The sequence below is a fragment of the Eschrichtius robustus genome, chromosome 10, assembly GCF_028021215.1.
Source record: "Eschrichtius robustus isolate mEscRob2 chromosome 10, mEscRob2.pri, whole genome shotgun sequence".
Lineage (NCBI taxonomy): Eukaryota > Metazoa > Chordata > Mammalia > Artiodactyla > Eschrichtiidae > Eschrichtius > Eschrichtius robustus.
Genome location: NC_090833.1, coordinates 24,359,057 through 24,383,457, shown reverse-complemented (window position 1 = coordinate 24,383,457; position 24,401 = coordinate 24,359,057). Strand labels below are relative to the sequence as shown.

The 24,401-nt window shown below is 37.4% G+C and overlaps 1 protein-coding gene across 1 annotated transcript in view; it reads right to left on the bottom strand.

Moving 5' to 3' along the window:
- The window catches only part of TMEM245 (transmembrane protein 245), a 103,794-nt gene that overhangs the window by 66,194 nt on the left and 13,199 nt on the right, over positions 1 to 24,401 (bottom strand). Inside the window, exons 4-7 of the mRNA XM_068552770.1 lie at positions 14,688 to 14,804; positions 12,190 to 12,414; positions 10,860 to 11,029; positions 990 to 1,094 (exon numbers count right to left, since the gene is read on the bottom strand). Coding sequence (XP_068408871.1) covers positions 990 to 1,094; positions 10,860 to 11,029; positions 12,190 to 12,414; positions 14,688 to 14,804 — 617 coding nt within the window. The remainder of the gene's footprint in view (positions 1 to 989; positions 1,095 to 10,859; positions 11,030 to 12,189; positions 12,415 to 14,687; positions 14,805 to 24,401) is intronic.

Here is a 24,401-nt window from a genome sequence, read left to right as displayed (position 1 = left end):
TCTACAGCACTACAGGAAAATTTTTCATATCCATGATTTCATGTAAATTTCACAATTCCTGGAAAACATATAAAAATCTGGGATGCAGAGTTGAGTAGAGTCAATATAAAGATTAAAATAGATTATAAAAGATTTTTAAATAGCCTGTAAGAGACATCACTATAGAGAAAATTTTAGCTGCACTTTGGAGAATGATTTTCTTTGATGAAAGCGGGGTGATATGGACTAAATTTTTGTATCCTCCCGAAATTTGTATGTTGAAATCCTAATATCCAATGTGAGGTAGGGCCTTTGGGAAGTAATTAGGTCATGAGGGTGGAGCTCTCATGATGGGATTAGTGCCCTTATAAGAAGAGACACATGTTCTTTCTCCCCACCATGTGAGGACACAAGGAGAAAACAGCCATCTATAAACCAGGAAGAGGACCTTTACCAAGAACTTGACCATGCTGGCACCTTCATCTGGGACTTCCAGCCTCCAGAACTGTGAGAAATGTCAGTTGTTTTAGGCACTCAGTCTATGGTTTTCTGTTACAGCAGTGCAAACTAAGAAGGGGGAGAGGAAATGCAAGCTGGAAGGATCTGGAAAGCAAGAAATATCCTAATGGTAAATCAGCAGAAAAACCAATGAGACATGAAGGAAAGGAACTGAATTCTGATCTAGGAAACAGGATCTACACTAGAAGTCATGAGACCAGATCGTAGTTCTCCTATTGACAGAAGAAGCCACTTTTTCCTCAGTATCTTAATTTTTCATCTGCATTTACCTCAGAGGATTTTTATGAAATAAATAAAAATGCACATTAAAAAATATATTAGGCAAATTCATGGCAAAACTAGTAATACAAAAATCATAAATACTTTAACTGTTATAACATACTTATAAGCAAAGTAATATTTCCCATGCCTGCATCTGCTAGCTTCTTATCTACATGACAAATTCTAACAATTAAGAGTTTATTAATGATAACAGTATTGTTGTACTCTACCTTTGCAGTCAGGAGTAGGGCTAAAAGAAGGGTTCCTATCACTAACAAAAATATGATGAAAATGCTAATTATTTTGTCTAACATCTTCTCCAGCCAGATGATCATCTGCACAGAAACGAAAAAGAGAATTAGTTATCTTCCAAACACAACTTAATAAAAACACATATGTATTCAAACATCATGAAGACAAGATATTCAGCATTGCAAAGCAAACTATGGCATAATATTAAAGCAGGGCAAGCTATAAACCACTTTAGAAAGTTAAGTGACAATATTAATTACCATTGTTGTTTATAGAAAGAGTTTATTATTGTCATATCTAAGAAAAGGCAGTCAGTTTGAATATAAACTGTATCTATGCTTGGATTCTCATACTGTGGTATATTTACCTTTCAAATTATAATTTACAATCTGATAAATATTCTAAACAAAATAATGACAATCCATTAGTGACCTCAAATCTCATGAAATTTTACTGTCAATTAGCAAATACAGATGACTTTAGAAAAAGTATGACTCTTACAGTACAGGTATGTCCTAAATTATACAGATAAAATAGGAGCAAATTAAAATGGGAATTACATTCAAACTATTTTTTCCCTTTAATGTCACTAGGGTTATAAAAGCAGTAAGAATAAAATCTAATGTTAAGGTAATAATAAATACTAATTTCAGAATAACAGTTACCCTGGGGGCAAAATGGTTGGGAAGTGGATGCACAAGCAGGGAGGGGTACACAATAGGCTTCAACTGTATAGGTAATATTTTGTCATGCTGGAAGATAGGCATGTGGGTGCTCTTCTTATCTTTTTATATTTGAAATATTTCATAATAAAATACTTTTAAAAATATGATATTCCAACTTGACATTTCTATTCTTTTTAAAACATAAGCTTTATGACAAATTGTAATTGGCTGTAAATAAAGAATAATCATTAAAGTAATGGTTATTCCTTAATCAATAATTAAAATTATGCTTTCCCTAAATGCTACTTGACGTTCTATTTTGAGTATAACTTCTCTCATCTTTCACAATCACAAATAATCTTACATTTATATAAATTTTTGTTTTGAGATTATATAATTCTGATAGATTTCTAGAATTCCTGCCATGCAAAGCTACCATTTAACATTTCAAAAATACAGACTGACGACTGAAATACCACATTGCACCCCTCAGTTCCAACATGAGCATTGCTGAATAAGTTACTCTTAATTTAAATATTATGTTCTCCAAACAGTGAGTTAAACATCCAAGAGCAAAAAAATGGTGGTTAAAACAACATGCCTTCTAAAACATTTATTTTCCACTCAGTGATTATAAGCTTGCATCTCCTTATCTTTCATGAAGCACACTGTCATTAAGAGATCAATGGTACAGTGAACTCAAAGATAAAAAGTGCATCTTTTATCTTGGCAATTACAGCTTCAAACGGAAGAGTTAATTTTCAGTGCATGCTACCAAAGCATCAAAGACAATGCAGAGATTAAAAAAAGTAATAACAGGTTTCTAAGATATGGAAGGTCAGAGGTCATATTTTGAATGTTAAGTTCTAAAACCAATGAAACTGAAAAGTTTCACGATCAGAAACTAACTCCACATCTAGTTCTTGATACAGTTCCTGAGGAAAGAGCTAGTGTTGTATTACTCTTCTTTGTATCTCCAAAACCTAACAGTGCATGGCATGTGGTAAAAGCTCAGTTAATACATATTTGACTAGGCAAGATAAATAAAATAATTTCAGAATTAAGACCGGATTTGTATTCACAAGTTATGATTTCTGAAAATAACTTAGGAGCCTCAATTTTTTTTAGAAAAGTCATATCCTGAAATATGTTAACATAAATGATGTTTTATTTGGAAAGTATGAATATCTAAATTTATGTCTGGGTATTTTTAACATATAAAACATGGAATATTCACAAACACGTTATGTACAACAACATTACAAAAGTCAAATTTTGTTTTTAAGCCAGGGTAGAATTTTCCTATCACAAGCCTATACCTAAGGCTTGGAATAAGAGGCACCTAAATAAAGATTTATTTTCAAGAGATAATACTGAGGGTTAGATGTTTTGTTCAAAATTTAAAATACAGGCAGACCTTGTTTTATTTTCCTCGTTTCCAATTTACTGTGCTTTGCAGATAATGTGTTTTTTTTTTTTACAAAGTGAAGGTTTGTGGCAACCCTACATCGAGCAAGTCTATTGGCACCATTTTTTCCAAAAGCATTTGCTTATTTTGTGTCTCTCTATCACATTTTGGTAATTCACCCAATATTTCAAACTTTTTAATTATTATGGTATTTGCCATGGTGATTTGTAATCAATGATCTTTGATGTTACTACTACAACTCACTGAAGGCTTAGATGATCGTTAGCATTTTTTAGCAATAAAGTATTTTTAATTAAAGTTTACAGTTTTTTAGACATAATGCTACTACACACTTAATAGACTACAGTATAGTGTACACAAATTTTATATGCACTGGGAACCCAAAGAAAATCATGTGACTTGCTTTATTTGCAATATTCGCTTTACTGAGGTAGTCTGGAATGCAACCCGCAATACCTCTGAGGTGTGCCTGTAAATCAAGTCATTTAAGATGTTCAATACATAAGCAAAAAAGTTGGGGCGGGGGGGTTCTATTCACATGACAGCCAGCTAAGATATAAGGTGAGAAAACACGACGAAAAGGAAGACAGCAAAAGCGAAAGAGAGCACAAAGAGTGGGAAAGAGAGACAGGAAAGACTTAAAAACGTGAAGAACTAAGGACCAATCGAGAGGAAACAAAATGGATAGAAAACTTATGGAGGAAAAGAACCCCCTGAAAGAGTGAATGGAACAAGACTCATAAGGAAACAGCAACTGATAGACACAGGAAGAGAAACATGGTCAGAGGAAGCAAGGGGGAAGGGGAAGAGGAAGGAGGAGAGAATTCGTAAAGAAATGCCAGTGGCGCTGTCCCATGAGGCTCATCCTGTTCTGTGGTCCGCTTTGGGCAAAGGGAATCACACCACCTGTCAAACCCTGCCCTGCTCGTGGAAATTGCACAGTCGTCTAGTAACTTTACCAGCCTTCCACACCAAGAGAAATTATTTCAGATTTTAAACTTTATTTTCTAAAAGTGGAAGGGGAGTAATTTTAAAACAACATTCTTAATGTTTCAAGTATAAATGAAGGGCAAGCATTTTTTTTTTTTAATGTAGCAATGTCAGTAAATTTATAGTTATACCAAAAGACACTCTGAAACTGGCCCTATTTATCAAACTATGAAGGAAGTGTCATTCCACTACTGAGTTTTCTATTTCGTTATTCTGGACCTGGAGGTTTTTATTTTGCTTTGTTTTTTTTAAACCAAATTCTAGTAGTCTTAGTGCAAATAATAAATACTAAGAAATAAAACAATTAAGTCTTAAGAAACAGTTACATTTCAATTAATCAGAGACATGTCTCTCACCCTCACTTCTCTTGAATTACTGTCTACTTCACTCCACTTGAACTTGGAATACCAATCCCCAATGCTGCACATTTTCTGACCTTGGATGAAATGTAACAAAACAGACCTCAACTTATTTACATGCTTTCCTCAGAACTTAAAGCAGTTACTCCTACTCTACACCAATGCTTTACCTACACTACATGGAATCACCAAAGAAAAGGAAAAAGTTACCTATCTCTTAGGAATCTTTTAAAACTACCTCACAACCAGTCAGCTATGAATTAAGTAACCTAACTCATTTAGTCACCAAAGGTTAAATCAGATTGAACCTAATGACTTTATTTTTTTTCTAAAGTCTTTATTGAATTTGTTACAATATTGCTTCTGGTTTATCTTCTGGTTTTTTGGCCATGAGGCATGTGGGATCTTAGCTCCCCAACCAGGGATCGAACCCACAACCCCTGCATTGGAAGGCAAGGTCTCAACCACTGGACCGCCAGGGAAGTCCCTGAACCTAATGACTTTAAATCTCCTTTCTCTCATCTCTAGAGGACAATTTCATTTCAATATACACAAACTGGGGAAATATATAAAATCACCTACTTTAATCAAAGTAAGAAAATGTAACTTATATTTGCAGTACTATCATTTGCCAAGGATTGAGCTCATTTACTCATACCAGTTTTTTAGAGAGTGGAGGTATACATAGCCATCTGTGTATGTGTGTTTGTGTATGTGTGTTTGTGTGTGTGTAGTGGTGGTGGTATGTGTGTGTATTTATTTATTTCACACACTGCTTATTCTCAATCCAACGTTTAAAAGTGTAAGCACTGTCAAGAGTCTCCCCTTTCTTGTTTCAACAGAAAGAATGAAACCCTAATCTTTACACCCAAGAGTCACATTTTGATCTATTTCCAAGAGGTACCACATCTTTCTTAAGGCCTGCTATATTTTCACTGAAGATTTTTAAGGTCTTATTGTGTTTAAAGACAATACACATGAATGATGTCATCTTTTGCTATCTGCCCTAGGGATCTGATGATATTAAGTCAGAACTACTGTATGTGGACAATATATCAGAGATACAGCACTCCTAATATATCTGCATTAGGCTTTATTGAAGTTATTGAAAATTCCATGCTGATCACGTGAGACATTGACCACAGATACCTCACACTTTGGGAAATACATAAAATTAGATATCATAGGCCATGACTACAATCTTTTTTAAGATAAAAATAAAATTTTGGAATACTAGTTATTAAAAAGGACAACATATAACATTACCAGCCAAGAGAATCAGACAAATATTTCACAAATTTATATTTTTTTAAAATTATTGTGTTATTTATAGAAAAAGTAGCCATAACGAGTTCTCTTTCCTTTTTAGTAACTTCTGCCTAATGTGGTCTCACACAACAAAGGAGATTAGAGTATCAGACTGGGTCACATTATAGAGCTAAAAAGGAATGGAAATCACAGTGGACAAAAAGGACTACAAGACAGAACTTACACACACTTGGGCAAGGAGATATCATCCACATCCTAAAAAAATGGCTTTGAGTTTTTAGCAAATTGTACTGTGACAATATTATTGCTTCATGACCTTCCATAGCTTATAATTAGAACTTTAAAAACAAAAACTTAGTTTGACATATGGACAGAAACAGGGTGAGAACGGAGATTTGGGGGGAAGTTACAGAATTGAATAGTAAAAACCAAAATCCGGGTGTTTGTTTACCTTCTTATTTAGCCAGTGCCAGAGCTTGAGGATAGGGGGTAAGGTGAGAGAGAGAAGATAAGAACAGTGGCATATCATTAGAGAATACAGTAATAGCATGAAAAGGAAAGAAAAGAAAATCACTGAGAGCATGAGGAGGAAATTATCTCAGACAAAGGAAAAACTGGAAAAAAAAATTGTAATGCATTAACAAAGTTTTTAAATCAAGTGAATATAGTAGTCCTTTAAGATACATGATTGAAATGATGATAACCACAAGCTTTGTTGGCAATTCAATAATTAAAAATACATAAAAATAACTTGAATGCTTATAGGCTTGAACTTTCACACCAAATTCCAAAGATCAAAGTGATAATTAAGATTTTTCACATAGCATGCACCAAAAGGATTTTCAGTCCCTGTATAAACTAATTTATGTTCATATACTACATTTTCATTGAACTTTGTAGTTATAGCTTTATAATACTACTTATTTCACATTTCCTACAGTAAAACATTTCAGTGCTCATTTGGAACAGTGAACACCTGGCAAAAAAGCAGACATATCTAAGATTCTGATCAGATTTGGTGCATTTCCTTCCATTTCCATTTTTTTTTTTTTTTTTTTTTTTTTTAATGGGCATTTAGGTTGCTTCCATGACCTGGCTATTGTAAATAGTGCTGCAATGAACATTCTGGTGCATGTGTCTTTTTGAATTACGGTTTTCTCTGGGTATATGCCCAGTAGTGGGATTGCTGGGTCATATGGTAATTCTATTTTTAGTTTTTTAAGGAACCTCCATATTGTTCTCCATAGTGGCTGTATCAATTTACATTCCCACCAACAGTGCAAGAGGTTTCCCTTTTCTCCACACCCTCTCCAGCATTTGTTGTTTGTTGATTTTCTGATGATGCCCATTCTAACAGGAGTGAGGTGATACCTCATTGTAGTTTTGATTTGCATTTCTCTAATAATTAGTGATGTTGAGCATCTTTTCATGTGCTTCGTGGCCGCCTGTATGTCTTCTTTGGAGAAATGTCTATTTAGGTCTTCTGCCCATTTTTGGATTGGGGTGTTTGTTTCTTTAATATTGAGCTGAATGAGCTGTTTATATATTTTGGAGATTAATCCTTTGTCCGTTGATTCGTTTGCAAATATTTTCTCCCATTCTGAGGGTTGTCCTTTCGTCTTGTTTATGGTTTCCTTTGCTGTGCAAAAGCTTTGAAGTTTCATTAGGTCCCATTGGTTTATTTTTGTTTTTATTTCCATTACTCTAGGAGGTGGATCAAAAAAGATCTTGCTGTGATTTATGTCAAAGAGTGTTCTTCCTATGTTTTCCTCTAAGAGTTTTATAGTGTCCAGTCTTACATTTAGGTCTCTAATCCATTTTGAGTTTATTTTTGTGTATGGTGTTAGGGAGTATTCTAATTTCATTCTTTTACATGTAGCTATCCAGTTTTCCCAGCCCCACTTATTGAAGAGACTGTCTTTTCTCCATTGTATATCTTTGCCTCCTTTGTCATAGATTAGTTGACCATAGGTGCGTGGGTTAATCTCTGGGCTTTCTATCTTGTTCCATTGATCTATGTTTCTGTTTTTGTGCCAGTACCATATTGTCTTGATTACTGTAGCTTTGTAGTAGAGTCTGAAGTCAGGGAGTCTGATTCCTCCAGCTCCATTTTTTTGCCTCAAGACTGCTTTGGCTATTCGGGGTCTTTTGTGTCTCCATACAAATTTTAAGATGATTTGTTCTAGCTCCGTAAAAAATGCCATTGGTAGTTTGATAGGGATTGCATTGAATCTGTCGATTGCTTTGGGTAGTATACTCATTTTCACAATGTTGATTCTTCCAAGCCAAGAACATGGTATATCTCTCCATCTGTTGGTATCATCTTTAATTTCTTTCATCAGTGTCTTATAGTTTTCTGCATACAGGTCTTTTGTCTCCCTAGGTAGGTTTATTCCTAGGTATTTTATTCTTTTTGTCGCAATGGTAAATGGGAGTGTTTCCATAATTTCTCTTTCAGATTTTTCATCATTAGTGTATAGGAATGCAAGAGATTTCTGTGCATTAATTTTGTATCCTGCAACTTTACCATATTCATTAATTAGCTCTAGCAGTTTTCTGGTGGCAGTTTTAGGATTCTCTATGTATAGTATCATGTCATCCGCAAACAGTGACAGTTTTACTTCTTCTTTTCCAATTTGTATTCCTTTTATTTCTTTTTCTTCTCTGATTGCCGTGGCTAGGACTTCCAGAACTATGTTGAATAATAGTGGTGAGAGTGGACATCCTTGTCTCGTTCCTGATCTTAGAGGACCATTTCCAATTTTTTAGGCACACATTTTTCTACCATATATATTATCCTTTTTTTCACATAAACATTATGTCATCTACACCTCACAATATTTAGCACTATAATAACTCATGCTGATTAGTGGATACATAATCTAAAAATCAGTAAACATAAGATTTAAGGCATTATTAGTGACATAAAAAGCATAAAAACTAAGACGCATAATTTCATCAGAGTGACTGTAAATGCTCTTTGCAGAGCTTTCCCTAAAGTACACCCAATACATGTTTAGGCACATACTTAAAACAATCTCCTGTATATGGATCATTTCAAAAACACTGGTCTAATCAATTGAAATTAAACAGAAACATAGATTTATTCCCCAAAGCAGGAGCCCACATATATTATTATACTACACAGAACATAATTTTGACATCAATTATAATTAAATATTCAGTTTGAGACAGCCATTTATTCTGGTATGTATTACATATAACAGAAAATGCTAGTTTTATTCATTTTACTGTCTCTCTTCTTTAAGAAGGACAGATTGACATATAAATTAGAACAAAAATGAAAAATTTTTTACAAGGCTACTCCATAACAAATACTTTTTGACACCTCTGGAACTTCAACTGACACAACTGTAGTGTTTTCCTAAATGAAGGGTTCCAAATACAAGTACATGGGAACACTGAGAAGGGGATTCAGTTTCTATCCCGTCCGATAGTGCTAAGACAAAGAAATTAATTGAAGTAAGAGTTACCCTCTTTAAACCGTTTGAAGTGATAAATCTGCTCTAATAAGATAACGCTTCACCTTAATCAGGGAGATGTGATAAATATGTTGAAATTTTTGTGAGAAGTTTTAGATTCTTTCTTATTTAAAAAATTGAAAAATCTTAATAAGAACACAATAGGCAAATTACAAAAGAAAAATATAAACAGCCAATAAGCAAATAAAAGGATGGTCAACCTAATTTTTATTTTTAAAATTTTCAAATTAAAACAACACTGAGATACTTCTTTTTACAAAACTAAAATGGACTTTTTGTTACACTATAACATCCAGTATTGGCAAGAGCTCAAGGAAATGGGCATTCTCACATGTTGCAGTGGTGGGAATTAAAACTGGCAAACTTTCTGGAAGACCATCAGGCAATATGTAAGAAAATGTATCCCCTGCATCTCCCTCGACTTCCTCCCCCCTCACATGAACTCCAGTCACTGTTCTCATCTATATCTACATTTGTTTCAACTAACAGTGTTTCTCAACCATAAGTCATGGATGGACCTGTTAAAGGAAGCAGTCACCAGCCCTGTGATGAAGTCCAGGTTGCACAGCGTGGCACACAAAAAGGCCTTCGTGATCCAGTCTCACCTGACCCTCCAGCCTTGCCTCCCACTAATTACCATTTCACATATCCCAGCCATTGCCATTTTCCTGGTGTTCCCTAAGAACTCATGCTATGGGAGTCTCTGTGCCCTTGCACTGCTCCATCCACCTGCTCTTCTTGCCATATCTACCTAATAAACTCCTGTTTGTGCTTCAAAATTTGCTCTGGCATCACCTCTGCTGCAAAACCTCCCCTCTCCCACCGCTCTCCGACAGTGAGTCATTTCTTGCTCAGTACTACCACTGTATCCTGTACACACTTCTCCTCCCCAAATTACAACAATAGCTTAACACTTACATAGAGCTTACTGTGTACCAGATCCTGATCTAAGAATTGTACATATATTAACTCAAATTTAACACTCACAACCATTCTATGAGGTATACCTGCTATTATACTCATTGTATTGGTAAGAAAACCAAGGCACAGAAAGGTTAAGAAACTCATCCAAGGTCACATAGCTAATAAGTAGAACAGGGATCTGAATCCAGAGTTTGAATTCAGAGCCTATGCTCTTAACCACTAAGCCTCTGAATCTAACTCGGCCTCTAAATTTTAAAGGATTGCTGTCTCCCCACTAAACACAGCTTCTGTACCTAGTTTTCCAGGATTCATCTGATTTTCCCTAAGACTGAGCATAATATCTGACACTTGAGAATTTCCCCAAAAATATTCACTGAACTGAGCCACCACCTGGCTATATAATTTTAGGCAAGTCACTTAACCCCTCTAGATTTCAATTTGGTCCTTATAAAATGAGAGAGTTGAACTAGGTGCTCCTTGTCTCCCATTTTTAAGATGTAAAAATACTAACACAATACTTACTGAAACGAAATCTATCCCATCCTTATACAAACCATAATTCTAAACGTTAAATTTCATCATAGAATTAGACATTAAATGTGCTATCCACAAATAAAACATAAATACCAATATACCATAAAATGGAATATTTTAGACAATGAAATACATAAAGCCCATTAAAATAGCTCAAGTTCTTAAAATACAATACCTTGCTATCAACTTTTAACAAGAATTTTCCAAGCCCGATAATCGGCCACGGTGCCAGGGCTTCCTGCCGCTCCTTCAGGAAGTGCTCTATAGCCTGCCACCACACGGAGCAGCGCTTCTCCAGGAAGTTCACAACGCCAAAGTGAATAACAAGCTTTTTGAGTATCCATACTATAAGGAAGATGAGAAATACACACATAAAAAAGATAGAGATTACAAGTTTTGACATGAATAGCTTCCTCAATTTCATATAACTTCCTAAAACAGTAAAGCTAGTGCTAAAATACAGTTTGTTTTTTTTTTTAAAGGAGGAGGGAGAGAAGAAAGTTCAAAATATTCCAAATTGGTGTAATTGGGACAATTTTCACACAATCCCCACCCACCTATATCCCTCCTTCTCTGTGAAGTCTTAATCCTTGAAGGGGTCAGGGATTCACAGCCTATATAAACATAAGATACCCTGATCATGAAGATTTCAGTGACTACGATCTTGGCCCCTCACGCCTTACCCTTCCAGGGTAAAGAATACTAACCCCTGACATGTCCTAATCTCTTCGGCTATTATAGCTGCTCTGGCCAAATTTTGTTCTTTTCCTTAGATGTTTGATGTTTAGTGACCAGAGAAGTATAAGGTATTCCATACGCATCATGATTATACCACTGCAGGGCAACATTTTCATTTGTGTTTCTATTTCTCTACTCAATGCTGCTCTGTACATCTGAATCTCTTACCGGGGTTCGGTAGAGAAGCAGGGTGAGCACGAGCAGGGCTGTCACAAACAGCTGTGTACTATGTAACTTCAGTGGGAACCACGCAGACTACAATGTGAAAGTACCCCTCTGCAGGTGGGCAGTGTGGTGGCCCTTCAAACGGAGGTTAAGCCTTCTGTTAAAGGCCAACTAAGAAGGTGGAGGGACCAGAAGGAAGTGCTGTTTATCTGTGAGGGTTGCCTTGAAGTTTGGACCCTAGATAATGGATCCCAACCACCATAATTTCCCTAACTCAAGGGGGTTCTGTGTCCTTAGTCCTGGCCTTATAATCTAACAGTTCACAGTTTACTATTTTGAACCATGAGGTCAGCGTTACATGCCAATTCAACAATTCCTTCATCAGCATTCTTAAATCTCTGGAGAGGTCCTAGGAAAGCTCCCATGGTCTCAAGAATAAGACCAGGGTAATTATAGTTGTAAAAACTTCTAAGGAGCCACCTTGTTCACAGCCTGCTCTCCCTTTTTATTTAAAAAGACAGTAAAGTTATCTCAAACACAAAAATCCAAGTTAAAGAAAAAAGTCTTCAAAGGCATAGACAAGATCATAATTAACCAATTACCTGCAATAGGCACTGGCAGCAACTGTACAATCCACAGGTTCAACCAGATCTGGACTCCAACAATGGCCCAAAGGAGAGACACAAAGTAGATACCGCTAGTTTTCTTCTTTCTAAGAAATGTTCCAACTTCAGACCTTTGTCTGCCCAAGGTGGGTGAAGGGGAGGAGGGTGAAGCAGATGAGGACAGTGCTGGAGGGGGTTCTCCTCTGTCCATGGTTTCTGTCCCTGAAGAGGGAAAGAAAAAAAAAAAAAAAAACACCCACATATTAGTCTACATTAATAAACAGTAATACAGAGCAATTAGCTAGGCTATCCTACTTTAAGCTCTCAAAATGTATTCTGACAGTATGATTACATTGGGTTAAAAAAGAAAAAAAGACTTGGATGTATGCTTGCATATGCAACGAAAAAGGTGTGGAGAATTAATGCTGTGTTTACATCTAAGGAAATTAAGTTTTTTGGGGAGTAGGGTTGAGTATGAGAAATGTTTTACTTTTTACTTTATACACTTAACATTGTGCAAGTTTTTTTATGACATATATATATCATTTATATTTTTACATCTATCATTTAGACAAAAAACTGAAGAAAAACACATGACAAAGTAACTGAGAATTATAATTAGCCCATGAAAATTACCCAAACCATATAAAGCAACAAATATTAACATATAGAATTCTTTATTTAAAAATTCCTCCTAACTTTATAGTAGATATATTTATATATATTTCTGAAACAATATGGCTTTTCAGCGTCATTTTACCTAAATGGAGCCAACTGCTCTTACAAGAACGAGCCAGGGATTTGCAGCATATCTTTCTCTTAGAATTAGATATGAAAAATGACAGACTGCTGGGGAAGAGGAATTTTCAAATACAGGATATCACACTCAATCATTTCACGAGGCACTGTTTTCTAACAACGCGACTACTATTACATTTCACTATTACTCAGAATATACCATGATGATGGAAATGCACAAGATCTTAAAACCTGCATTTTGCCTTCCATAAAAAAAGTTAATGATAAAAGTATACCATATTTCTTAAAGTCTAGGTAAAAAAAAACCATAAACACCCCTAATCTCAACACCCTATTTGCCCCATTGTCTTTGCATATTTTACATAGTTGTATCATGTTCCACTTATGACCTTTCCCACTTTCTCCCTTCAGTTGAATGTCAGCTCCAGGAGAGCTAAGACCCTGTCTATCTTGCGCTCCCCTCCACTGATTTCCTCGCACACACAATAGTACCTGACGTATGGAACGTACTCACTAAATATTTGTTCTAACAATGCCTTCCCTATTATTTCATAATTTTCATAAGTAACCACACAGTAGCCTTCTGAGCATTATGTCATAATTTCCTTAGTGTTTCTTTTTAATGTTAAATGATTAGTTGTGCGTACATTTTTACTACTGATGTAACTAGCACCATGGTAAGTCAGCCCACCTCACCGGAACATTCTACCCTGAGGTTTGGGGCTAAAGCGCAAGCTAATTATAATATGCTTCTGTTTGACTCTACTCTCTGAATATCTTCCTAATTTGGAAACTTCACGTTGGTGGATGTGGCAGATATTTAGAAGAACAGTAAGTCCATAACTAAAACATCATCCCCTTTCCACTTTGAAAACATGATTCAATGTGCAAGAAAAATAACGTTTTCCTACTACCCCAAATGCCTTTTTCTTAGCCGATCCCTTCTTTCAAGACTTCTCTGAAGTCCATTCTTCAAAAATAGCTCATGAAAAACATTCCTTAACTTCCAAACCTCTGGCACTAATGGACCTCTTGGCACAGACAGGGAAGGCCTTTTACATTCCTGAATCCTGTGCAAGTACAGTGTGACTTTAAAGCTGGTATAAACCTACCAGCTGGATCTTACAGGAGCTTTGCATGCAGAACAACCAGAGGGCTCTGTTTTAAGGGAAACAGTCAATATACTAACAGCATGAGGCATGCAAAGCAAACTTTGAGAAGAAAAGCAAGAAATGCCCAAGAAATGAATGACTGGAAGATGGAAAATAAAAAACAAAAGAAAGAGCTGGAGAAAGGGAACAACAACAACAAAAGCAACATAAAGAGTCAGAGCAAAATAGAACAATGGAGGAGAACTGACAGTTGCAGAAGAAATGGAAAATAAAAGGACTAAGTAGGAGAAAATATGGACAAAGGTAAATAGGACCCTAAGAAGAGGAAAATAACATGAAAGGAAAGTGAGAGAGAATAACAAAAGAAAAATAAGAAAAGCACTTTAAAAAAAAAAGGAAAGAATGAAGAATCAAGAAACCTAAGAAGATAATTAAATGTATGAAAAAAAGTGATATATGAGAACAAAGATGAGAAGGAAAAAAGTGTATAAATAGGAACCAGAGAGAAAAATGAAGGACCAGTAAGTAGCATTTGGTGGTGCTAATGTCTTTCTTAATTTTATATTCTACATGTATTTCATTTTCCGGAATATTTTGAAGGCACTCCTTCACAACGTCAGTCACCTGCAGGCTGGGGAGAGGGCTGGTCCTCAGTGCTCGATTCATACCCTGTGATGGAGATGGCCAAGGTTGCTAGAGTAGAAGCTGCCATGGAGATAACTTGCCCTGGTAACTCTGCTCCTATAAAACAAGCACGCATTTTTTAAACTTTTTAAAGGCAATGGACAAAATGGGAAATAACCTGCAAACTGAAACATACTCCTAAGTTTTCAACAGCAATATAACAAAATGGTTATCACTGACCCACCAGACCAGTGGTTCTTCGCCAAGGGAGAATGCTTAAGAATCAACAGCTACTGTACAGCACAGGGATCTCTACTCAATACTCTGTAATGACCTATATGGGAAAAGAATCTAAAGAAGAGTGGATATATGTATAACTGATTCACTTTGCTGTACACCTGAAACTAATGCAACATTGTAAATCAACTATACTCCAATAAAAAGAAAAAAGAAAAAAAGAAAAGCAACAGGAAAGTCTGCTAAAAATGCAGGTTCCTGGACTCTCTGTGTATCTCTCTCATTTGGGAACTTGATGCTGGTGCATGTGGCAGATAGTAGATATATAAACATGGAGTGCCACGCTTATATTTTTTTTTACTTCACAGGTTAATTTTACTGCACATCTCTGTTGAAACACACTGCCACACCAAGTCTGTGAGCTTCTTGAATGCAGACTTACTTTCCTTTGTATTACTAGCTCCTAGTACAGCATGGAGCAGCCCACACTTGCTCTCAATAACAACATTCCATGAGTGAATATGCAAATGTATGGGTATCATGCAAAACCATATATAGTTGATCCTTGACCAACACGGGTTTGAACCGTGCAGGTCCACTTATACGCAGATTTTTTTCAATAAATATAGTATCTGTATTTTCATCTTACAGATTTTTAAATTAACTAAGTGTGGGGAAAAGTTTTTGTTTGATGAGAGATCACAACATGCGGAATCAAAAGAACTAGGATTTGAATTCTGATTCTACCCAAACTGTTTCAGCTTCCTGCCCTTGCGTGAGTCATTTATCAATTCCTTTGTTTCTGAGGCAGAGACAGGAGCTCACAGATTTTTGACTGCATGGGGGAGTCAGTGCCCCTAACCCTGACATGGTTCAAGGGTCAACTGACTATCTATAAAGTACATAATTCAGCACAGGCGAAATCCACCACTTGAAAATCTAAAAGATCATCACTACCCTGTTTCACGTTACAGGTTCTCATGTTAAGTTCCTAATAGGTAGTAAACCAAGTTTAACCATTTGCACGAGATTCAAAAAAAACATTCACTGGTCAATGAGGTCTGTCTATAATGGTCAGCCTTTAATTTGCTATGGCAAACAACACAGACTAGCTCACACAACACCTCATTCTAGTGTGCTTTCTTGTGCCCTAGAGACTGGAAAGCTAAGGATTGTATTTCTTGGACTCCTTTGCAGCTACAGTTCCACATGTGATACAGCAGAACACTTGTGCAGGCAAGCCTGTGCAGACTTGGAAGCCCTAAGTGACTCACGGTAATTTGGAAGCTCTCATGTCAAATACAGTCATATGGTTTTTCTGCAGGTACTTCGCAGAAGTTCCAGAGGTTATGCTGTCTGATCTCCAACTTTGTGGCAAGCAGCAGCAGCTGTGGCACTTCTGCTCAAACAGTCCTTTGGTGTCGTTGAGCATTTCTCTTGGTTGCATTGCTTCTGCATGTCAGATCCAAGCTTAATTGTCTGGTCCTTCCAAAAATTCTGTATGTACAAATTCTTTATGCTAACCAATACCTCCTTCTATTTAGACTAGCTGGCACGGATTCCACTGTCCAACTGAGAACGCTGAGTGTTCTCAGTCACCAAATCATACGTACACCCACACTCATGCAGCTGGGACCTTTGGGTAGGCCACTATTCAATGTGACAACATAAAGCTCTGCCAAGCCAATGAAAAGAGCCATGACTTTCGGAAGGTTAATGAATTACAGCTTCAGATAAACTCTGCACACCCAACAAATTCAAGGGCTGGCCATCTTCTAGAGGTAAGCAGGCCAGGGGTCTGAGATGGCTCTTTGGTAGCCTCAGCCATCAGGATCAAGCGTGCTCATCTTGCTCAATCATATCCTATCCCTCCTCTAATAAATGCCTCTGTAACCTGAAAGAGGTTTAATTTTTAGGCAATCCAAGAGAAACTCAAACTCATGATCTGGGAAGAGAGCATAAGCTAGATATCTGGATTGGAACCTATTCTCCTGGCCTAGGTATCTAAGGTGCTTTTTTGATGCCAGTAAGAGAACAAGGGCTGACAGAAAAACACAGTGTCTTTCATGTCTTACATGTTTCCATTACTCACTGTACTGAATGCTGGGGATAAAAACACAGACCCTGCCCCCATGGAGCTGAGTGGAAGAGACAGATACGAATTAAAGAACCACACAAATAAACGAATATATACAAACTGTGATGTCTATGAAGGAAAAATACTGGGTATTTTATGAGCTCCTAACAGAAGAAATCTGACTAAGTCTGGAGAATCAGGAAAGGCTTCTCTTTAAGAAGTAAAAATGGGCACTTCCTGGGCAGTCCAGTGGTTAAGACACCACCCTTCCAATGCAGGGGGCGTGGGTTCGATCCCTGGTCAGGGAACTAAGATGCCACATACCATGAGGAGTGGCCAAAAATAAATAAATAAATAAAATGGGGTTTTATTAAAAAAACAAAAAGTTTCTCAAATGATTCCTTTAAAAAAAAAGAAAAAGAAGAAGTAAAAATTAAGCTGACATACAAAGAATGAGGAGGACTTAACCAAAGGAAGGTAAGGAATAATATTTTGGATGATGGAAGCAAATAGGAAGGCTGTAAGTGAAGAAACTGGCATGTTGAACACAGTAGGAAACTGGTATCAAATAAACAAGGCTGGAGATGGTAAGCCAGATGATGCAAGTCGCAGAAGACCATAGTAAGGACTTTAGTCTTTATCCCAAAAGGAGTAGGAAAGCACTGAAGAGTTTTAAATAGGATATTTTTTTTTACTGAAATGTTACTGAGATAATTGTAACATCACATGCAGTTGTAAGAAATAATACAGAGAAATCCTGTGTACCTTTTATCCAGTCCCCACCACCCCGCAATGGTAATATCTTTCAAAACTGCAGTACGTTACCACAATCAGAGTATCAACATGGACACAAGATACAGAACAGTTTCATCACTGCAAAGATCTCTCATGTTGCCCTTTTATGACCACATCTCCCCACTCTGTAAATAAATAATCAGTTTTGAGATATAAAAAGATCATTCCTACTTTTTGGTCAAGAACAGATTAGAGAAGACCAAGAGTAGGTAGAGGGAGATAAGTTATTGCAGTATTACAGGCAAGACATCATGACAGCATGGTCTGCAGTGGTTAACAGGAAAGATGTTGGGAAAGCGGCTGCATTTAAGAGACATGGAGTAGTCAAAGTGGACCAGACTTGGTGACGAAACAGTAAAGGGTTCAACAATGACCCCCAAGTTTTCAGATTATGATCAGACAGAGAACATGTAGGGGAAATGGATGAAGATTTTGGGTATACTGAAGTTCTTTTTAGACTTCCAAATAGAAATTTAAACACAAACTGATTACACCGGAGACCAGAGAGGTCTTAGGTTCCTGTGTGCCCACAAGAGATTTCTTGGGTTCCACTCAAGAGAAAAGGTTGGGAACACCTAATGACTAATGGCCTGGGACAGCACAGTAAGGTGGGGAAGGGGGAGGCTTCCAATCAAAATTCAAAGAAACAAAGTATTCTCTCATATAAGAGTAAAGACTAGTTCAGGGTCCTCAATTACTAAACCTACCTCTTCACAAGTAATTTAATGAAGTGGTAACTTATCCTTGAGAGAGTCAGAGAAAGAAGTCCCCTGATGGTTAGGTAGCTCCAAAATAACAAGATCATTTTATAGCTCCTCAAATACGGGCTTTCAGTTTGGCTGCATTTTGGCTTATACTTCTAAACTCCCACTGCGCATTCATTCATTCACCAAACAGGTGACTGGGATGAGAGACTAAGTTAAGACCCTAGTCTCAAGCTCAGTCTAATACTTAAACTATCAGTTATGATTCAGTATGTTAAGAGCTAATGTAGATATAAGTGTAGAATATTTGGGGAGCACCAAGGATAGAAACCTAACCCATGCCTGGGAGATCAGGGAAGAGTTTCCAAAGGGGCTATCTGACAAGAATGGTAAAAGATGCCATCCTTTAAATCCATTTAAGCAAGTTAGTCAGATAAAAAAGACAGAACAAGTTTATCTTGGGGAGAAAGGAAGAGGCTGGTATCTTAGAGGACAGAGGTAGAAAAGTTTTCCAGAAAGACAAAAAAGCAGGTGTAAAGACACAAAGGCAAGAAAAAGCAGAGCGTGCTGTTCAAAGAACTCTAGGAAGTCGAATAAGGATGAAACACAGGGTACAATGGTAAGAGTGGAGAGACAGGAGGATACAGAGGGGGAATGCGACCAGAGGATGGAAGGGCTCATATTTACTATGCACAGGGGCAGTACAATTCAGTGGTTGGAATCACAGGTGAGGAAACAAGACTGCCCAGGTTCAAATCTCAGGTCTATTTCTTACTAGTTGGATGACCACAGGCAGGTTACTTAGGATCTAGATGCCTTAGTCTCCTCAAGTGTAAAATGCAGCATACAGAAATTCCTAACTCACGTGAGAATTAAGTGAAACAATACATATAAAATGTTTAGAACAATGCCTGCTGTGTAGGACTCAACAGAACTTAGCTCAATAAATGATATTATTATCACCATCATCTTTATCAAAACTGTTGGCTTTGACAGGATAAACTATAAGCACAAGCCACTAGCACTCCTACAGTATTTGCCTGTACCTCTCATCCCCTCCCTGCTCTGTATTACAGCTGTTTCCCTAAGTCTTATCCTTACATTTTTAGATATCCCCTCAGGGCTGTGTAAAACATCTTACATACAGTCATCACTGAAAGACTTGAGGAAAAGTTAAGATCAACAGATTAAATCTTCACAACTACGGTTTAAAAACTTTCTCCAACTTGCTGATATCACTAAAATATACAATAAATATTTAATAAATCTTAGCTAAATCAATGAAAACTATGCAATATCATCCTAGTTAATACACAAATGATTCAGCAAATTTTTAGAATGCCTGAAACTTCACAAAAGAATGAAAGGAATAGCACACAGAAAAAATCAACAGAGTATTTGAAAATTATGGATATAAGATTTGGCAACTGCTCTTACTCATCAAACAGATATGTACTTGAATGACTTTTGTCTAGTGATATCTTTCTGCACTTCAAAAACCCCAAGGGTTTGGGCAGAGAGATGATAAACTAGACAGAAGAATGCCAGGACCCAGAATCTAGGCAGACTCACGGTACTGGGAAAAAAGCCCCAGCTAAAAATAGGCACATAGACAAGGGAACATAATCTTGGGACCCAAGAACTATAAACAAAGAAAGGAAAGAGCATCCAAGGTTTCCAGAGTCAATCTACCCAGGGAAAGGGCCAGTATTAACTGGAGGGCCATACAGCAGGAATCCACACAAGTCCAAATAAGCAGACCACTGACATTAGCAGCCTAGCACCAGGGGACAGAAACTCATACTCTGGTATAAGAAATAGATCACATGTTCAGATAATATCTGTTGATATGGCTAAATCGACAATGGGCAGAATAATTTTTTTTTAATAATAGAGGGAAACATATTTTGAAGCCTGTCTAAATAAGGAGACACTTGATCTACTTTGTTCTCTTTCACAGGGACAGCTGAAGTTACCAGGAACACACCCAAAGATGCTTATTGGAAGGAGGCCCTTTATATCAAGTAAAATCTCCCCAGCATGTAAAGCTCCCTTTGAAGAAGGCTTCTGTTTCCATTACTAATGTGGAAAATACATCTCCTCCTCAACAGCTTCTAGTATCACTTCACTGTACTACTGGTCAGTAACAGGGGTTTGGATATGGACCACTAGGAGTTTCTCTAGGTCTACTTAACTGACAGTGGCAGAACTGGGGAATGACAGATAAGCAGTAAGAAATTTACTTTGCACTTTTTCTTCCTCCAATTTGGGCTTAACTGGACCAAACTTGTTCATTCGTATCACATGCTATCCCAAACAATTAAGACAAAATGAAGCCTTCCTCACCAAGATATTTCTGGTCACTCATAAACAATTACCAATGTTAAGAGGATCAGGCCCAGGTGTAATTGCCTGTACTTCTCATCCTGGGGGTCCTGGCTATTAAAGATACATCTGACACTTGTTTGCCTAGCTTTTGAAGAAGCACTTCTCATACTCACAGTAAATGGCTCTCTGAGCCTAAGTTCCTTCATCTGTAAAACAAGTATAATACTAATCTCACTGGTATACTATGAAAATTAAATGAGATAGCATGTTTTAAGAGTCCTACAAGGCCTCACGCACAGGGGAGAACAACAATGCTTATGTTCCTCCTTTCTCACAGGCCCAGGGAACACACCAAAGGTGGACTCCAGGTTTCTGCCAAGTAAGACTTCTAGGGCCCAGGAGGCAGAGAAGCTGGGTGCTGTGCTTGTGGTAAGCCACTGGGGCCAACATGAAGACTGAAGGAGCTGACAACTACAACTGAGTGCAAGACGGATCCGTAGGGCTTCCCTGGTGGCTCAGGGGTTAAGAATCCGCCTGCCAGTGCAGGGGACACGGGTTCGATCCCTGGTCCGGGAAGATCCCACATGCCATGGAGCCGTTAAGCCTGTGAGCCACAACTACTGAGCCTGCGCTCTAGAGCCCACGAGCCACAACTACTGAGCCCATGCGCCACAGCTACTGAAGCCCACGCGCCTAAAGCCCGTGCTCCGCAACAAGAGAAGCCACCACAGGGAGAAGCCCGCGTACCGCAACAAAGAGTGGCCCCTGCTCGCCGCAACTAGAAAAAGCCCGCGTGCAGCAACAAAGACCCAGCACAGTCAGAAACAATAAATAAAATAAAATAATAAAATAAATTTATTAAAAAAAAAAAAAAGGACAGATCAGCAGTCGATACTTTTTCAGGATGGCTGATGCTTGTCAAAGAGCCTGATGAAAGGAAAGAACACTGGGTGTAGGTTAGAGTCAAGGACGTAGGCTTAAATTTTAGCTCCACCAGCCACCCGTGGGATTGTGGGCAAGTCAGTTAACCTATTATTAAATGTCTTCATCTGCAAAACGGAGAAATCTATCTTACAAGGTTGTGGGGGAAATGTTTTGTTTGTGGATTAAAAAAGATAGTACACTTAAAAGCACGGTAGACACTTAACATTTTTCCCTACATTAACTTGAGGTTCCAGGAAATACCAAGTAAGAGTTCCTAAGGTCTAAGAAAAAACCACTGAGTAAGGTCCCTGGGTTCAGAAAGAACCCCTGAAACTAACTCAGCAATGATCCATAGGAAGAGTTTTCTGGATCTAGGAACTAAACAAATTCATGCTTTGAGGTACGATGACATCCAAAGGATTAATTCTGTGAATCCAGCAAACCACAGATTGTAAAACAGCAAAAGGTTCAAAGCTCAGAAGACATAGAGAAAGACGCCTACACAAGTGACTAGGATACAAGAGCAGTCCTACAATGGGACAGTGGAGGTGACAAGGAAGGAATAAATGCACACACTGCCATGGCAGTACGCTGAAGCATTCCCGTGCCTAACTATATTACAGTGACATCTACAGGAGGGAATTGACTATAAAAAAGGGAAAGGTTGTCCCAATATGGCTCGAGTTCTGATGCCTAAAATAAACAAGGTACTAGGGGCGACAGGAAAAAAATATTCAGAAATTTAGAAAAAAAAATGGTTAAACAAATTTATTTTAGGATGAGGATTATCTACACTAGAAGTCCATAAAAAGATTCTAAATCAAGAATAACCTATTCTGAAGTAGGCTGGAATAGGAGTAAACAAAACAAGGAAAACCAACATTTCCAAATCTGCTCTCAACATTTATTCTGTGTCTCTATGACTTCCTTTCTTATAATAGTCTGGAATACAAATACCAGAAATCTGGCTTGCATGCCAACACACCACTATCCTGGGCTTATGGGGGATAATAATCAAACACAGTCTTCTTTTTTCCCAAGCTCAATACTTGGTCTTAGAACTCCTGCCCTCACGGCTCCCTAGGCTGCCATCAAACAAGAATTTATACCCAAGAGAAAATCCATCTGAAACCCCTGGTTTAGACCTACTTTATTGATATACTTGCAGTAAAGTACTTACTTAGCCCTGGACAAAAGCAGTCAAAAGGACAAAACTGTCCTCAAAATATTAAAAATAGAACTACCATATGATCCAGCCAATTCCACTTTAGGATATATATCTGAAGAAAAAAAGAACACTAACTCGAAAAGACATATGTACCCCCATGTTCACTGTAGCATTACTTACAATAGCCAAGATACAGAAATACCCTAAGGGTCCACTGACTGATGAATAAAGAAAATGTGGTGTGTGTGTGTGTGTGTGTGTGTGTGTATACATACACACACATACATATACACACATACACACATGCGTGCGCATGCGCACACACAGGAATATTATTCAGCCATAAAAAAGAATGAAGTCTTGTCACTTGCAGCAACATGGTGGACCTCAAGGGTATTACGCTAAGTAAAAAGGGTCAGAGAAAGACAAATACTGTATGATCTCACTTATGTGTGGAATGTTAAAACAAACAGCAGCTCAAAGATACAGAGAACAGACAGGGGGCTGCCAGAACTGGTGGTGGGGGTGGGATAAGTGAGTGAAGGGAGGCAAAGGCACAAACTTCCGGTTATAAAATAAACAAGTCCCAGGGATGTAATGTGCAGAGTGGTGGCTATTGTTAATAACACTTTATTGTAGACTTGAAAGTTGCTAAGAGAGTAGGTCTTAAGGGTTCTCATCACAAGAAGAAAGTTTTTTGGTAACTATGTAAGGTGACAGATGTTAACTAGACTTATTGTGGTGATATATACAAACATGGAACCATTATGTTGTACACCTGAAACTAATATAATGATACATGTCAAATATACCTCAATTGAAAAAAAAAAAAAGAGAGAGAGAAATGCCAGAAGAAAAAAAAAAAGGAGAAAACTGTCCTGGGGTGAGGGGTGAAGGATAAGCAGAGCTGTCTAAACCACTACTATTAAGGGAAAGGGGAAAAAAAAGAGACAAAGCTAATCAGAGGAACAAGTGAAAACCACCAAGCTTTCTACAGTAGTTGCCAAAACAGGAAGTTTACTTCTACTGGTTCGATATATAACCACAGAGTCTAACAGATTGTGACCAGAAAGAGAGGCTGAGCAAAGAAAACTTAGACAGCAAAATATAAAATAAAATCTTTCGTATTTTCCACTGTCAGAGAGGTAAGTAATTAAAGTTTCTTTGTTTCAGATAGTTATTATAAAATTCTAAACAAATATTTATGAACAAAAGATGTCTTACAATTGTCAGACACTACTCATCTACCAAATAAAATAATAAACAGCAACTTAATTTAAAAAAACTTCTGTAACGTAGCTATACACATACACGGAAGTGCCACAAACAGCCTTGTGATTAGCATGAGAAGGAGATGTGAAAAGTAACACTGCAGAAGTATATTCACGGACATAGAAAGGTGTTCGTGACATAATTAAGTTTAAAATTCAGTTTACAAAACAATTTCACTATGATCCAGTTTTCTTGTGTCTTAAAAAGTC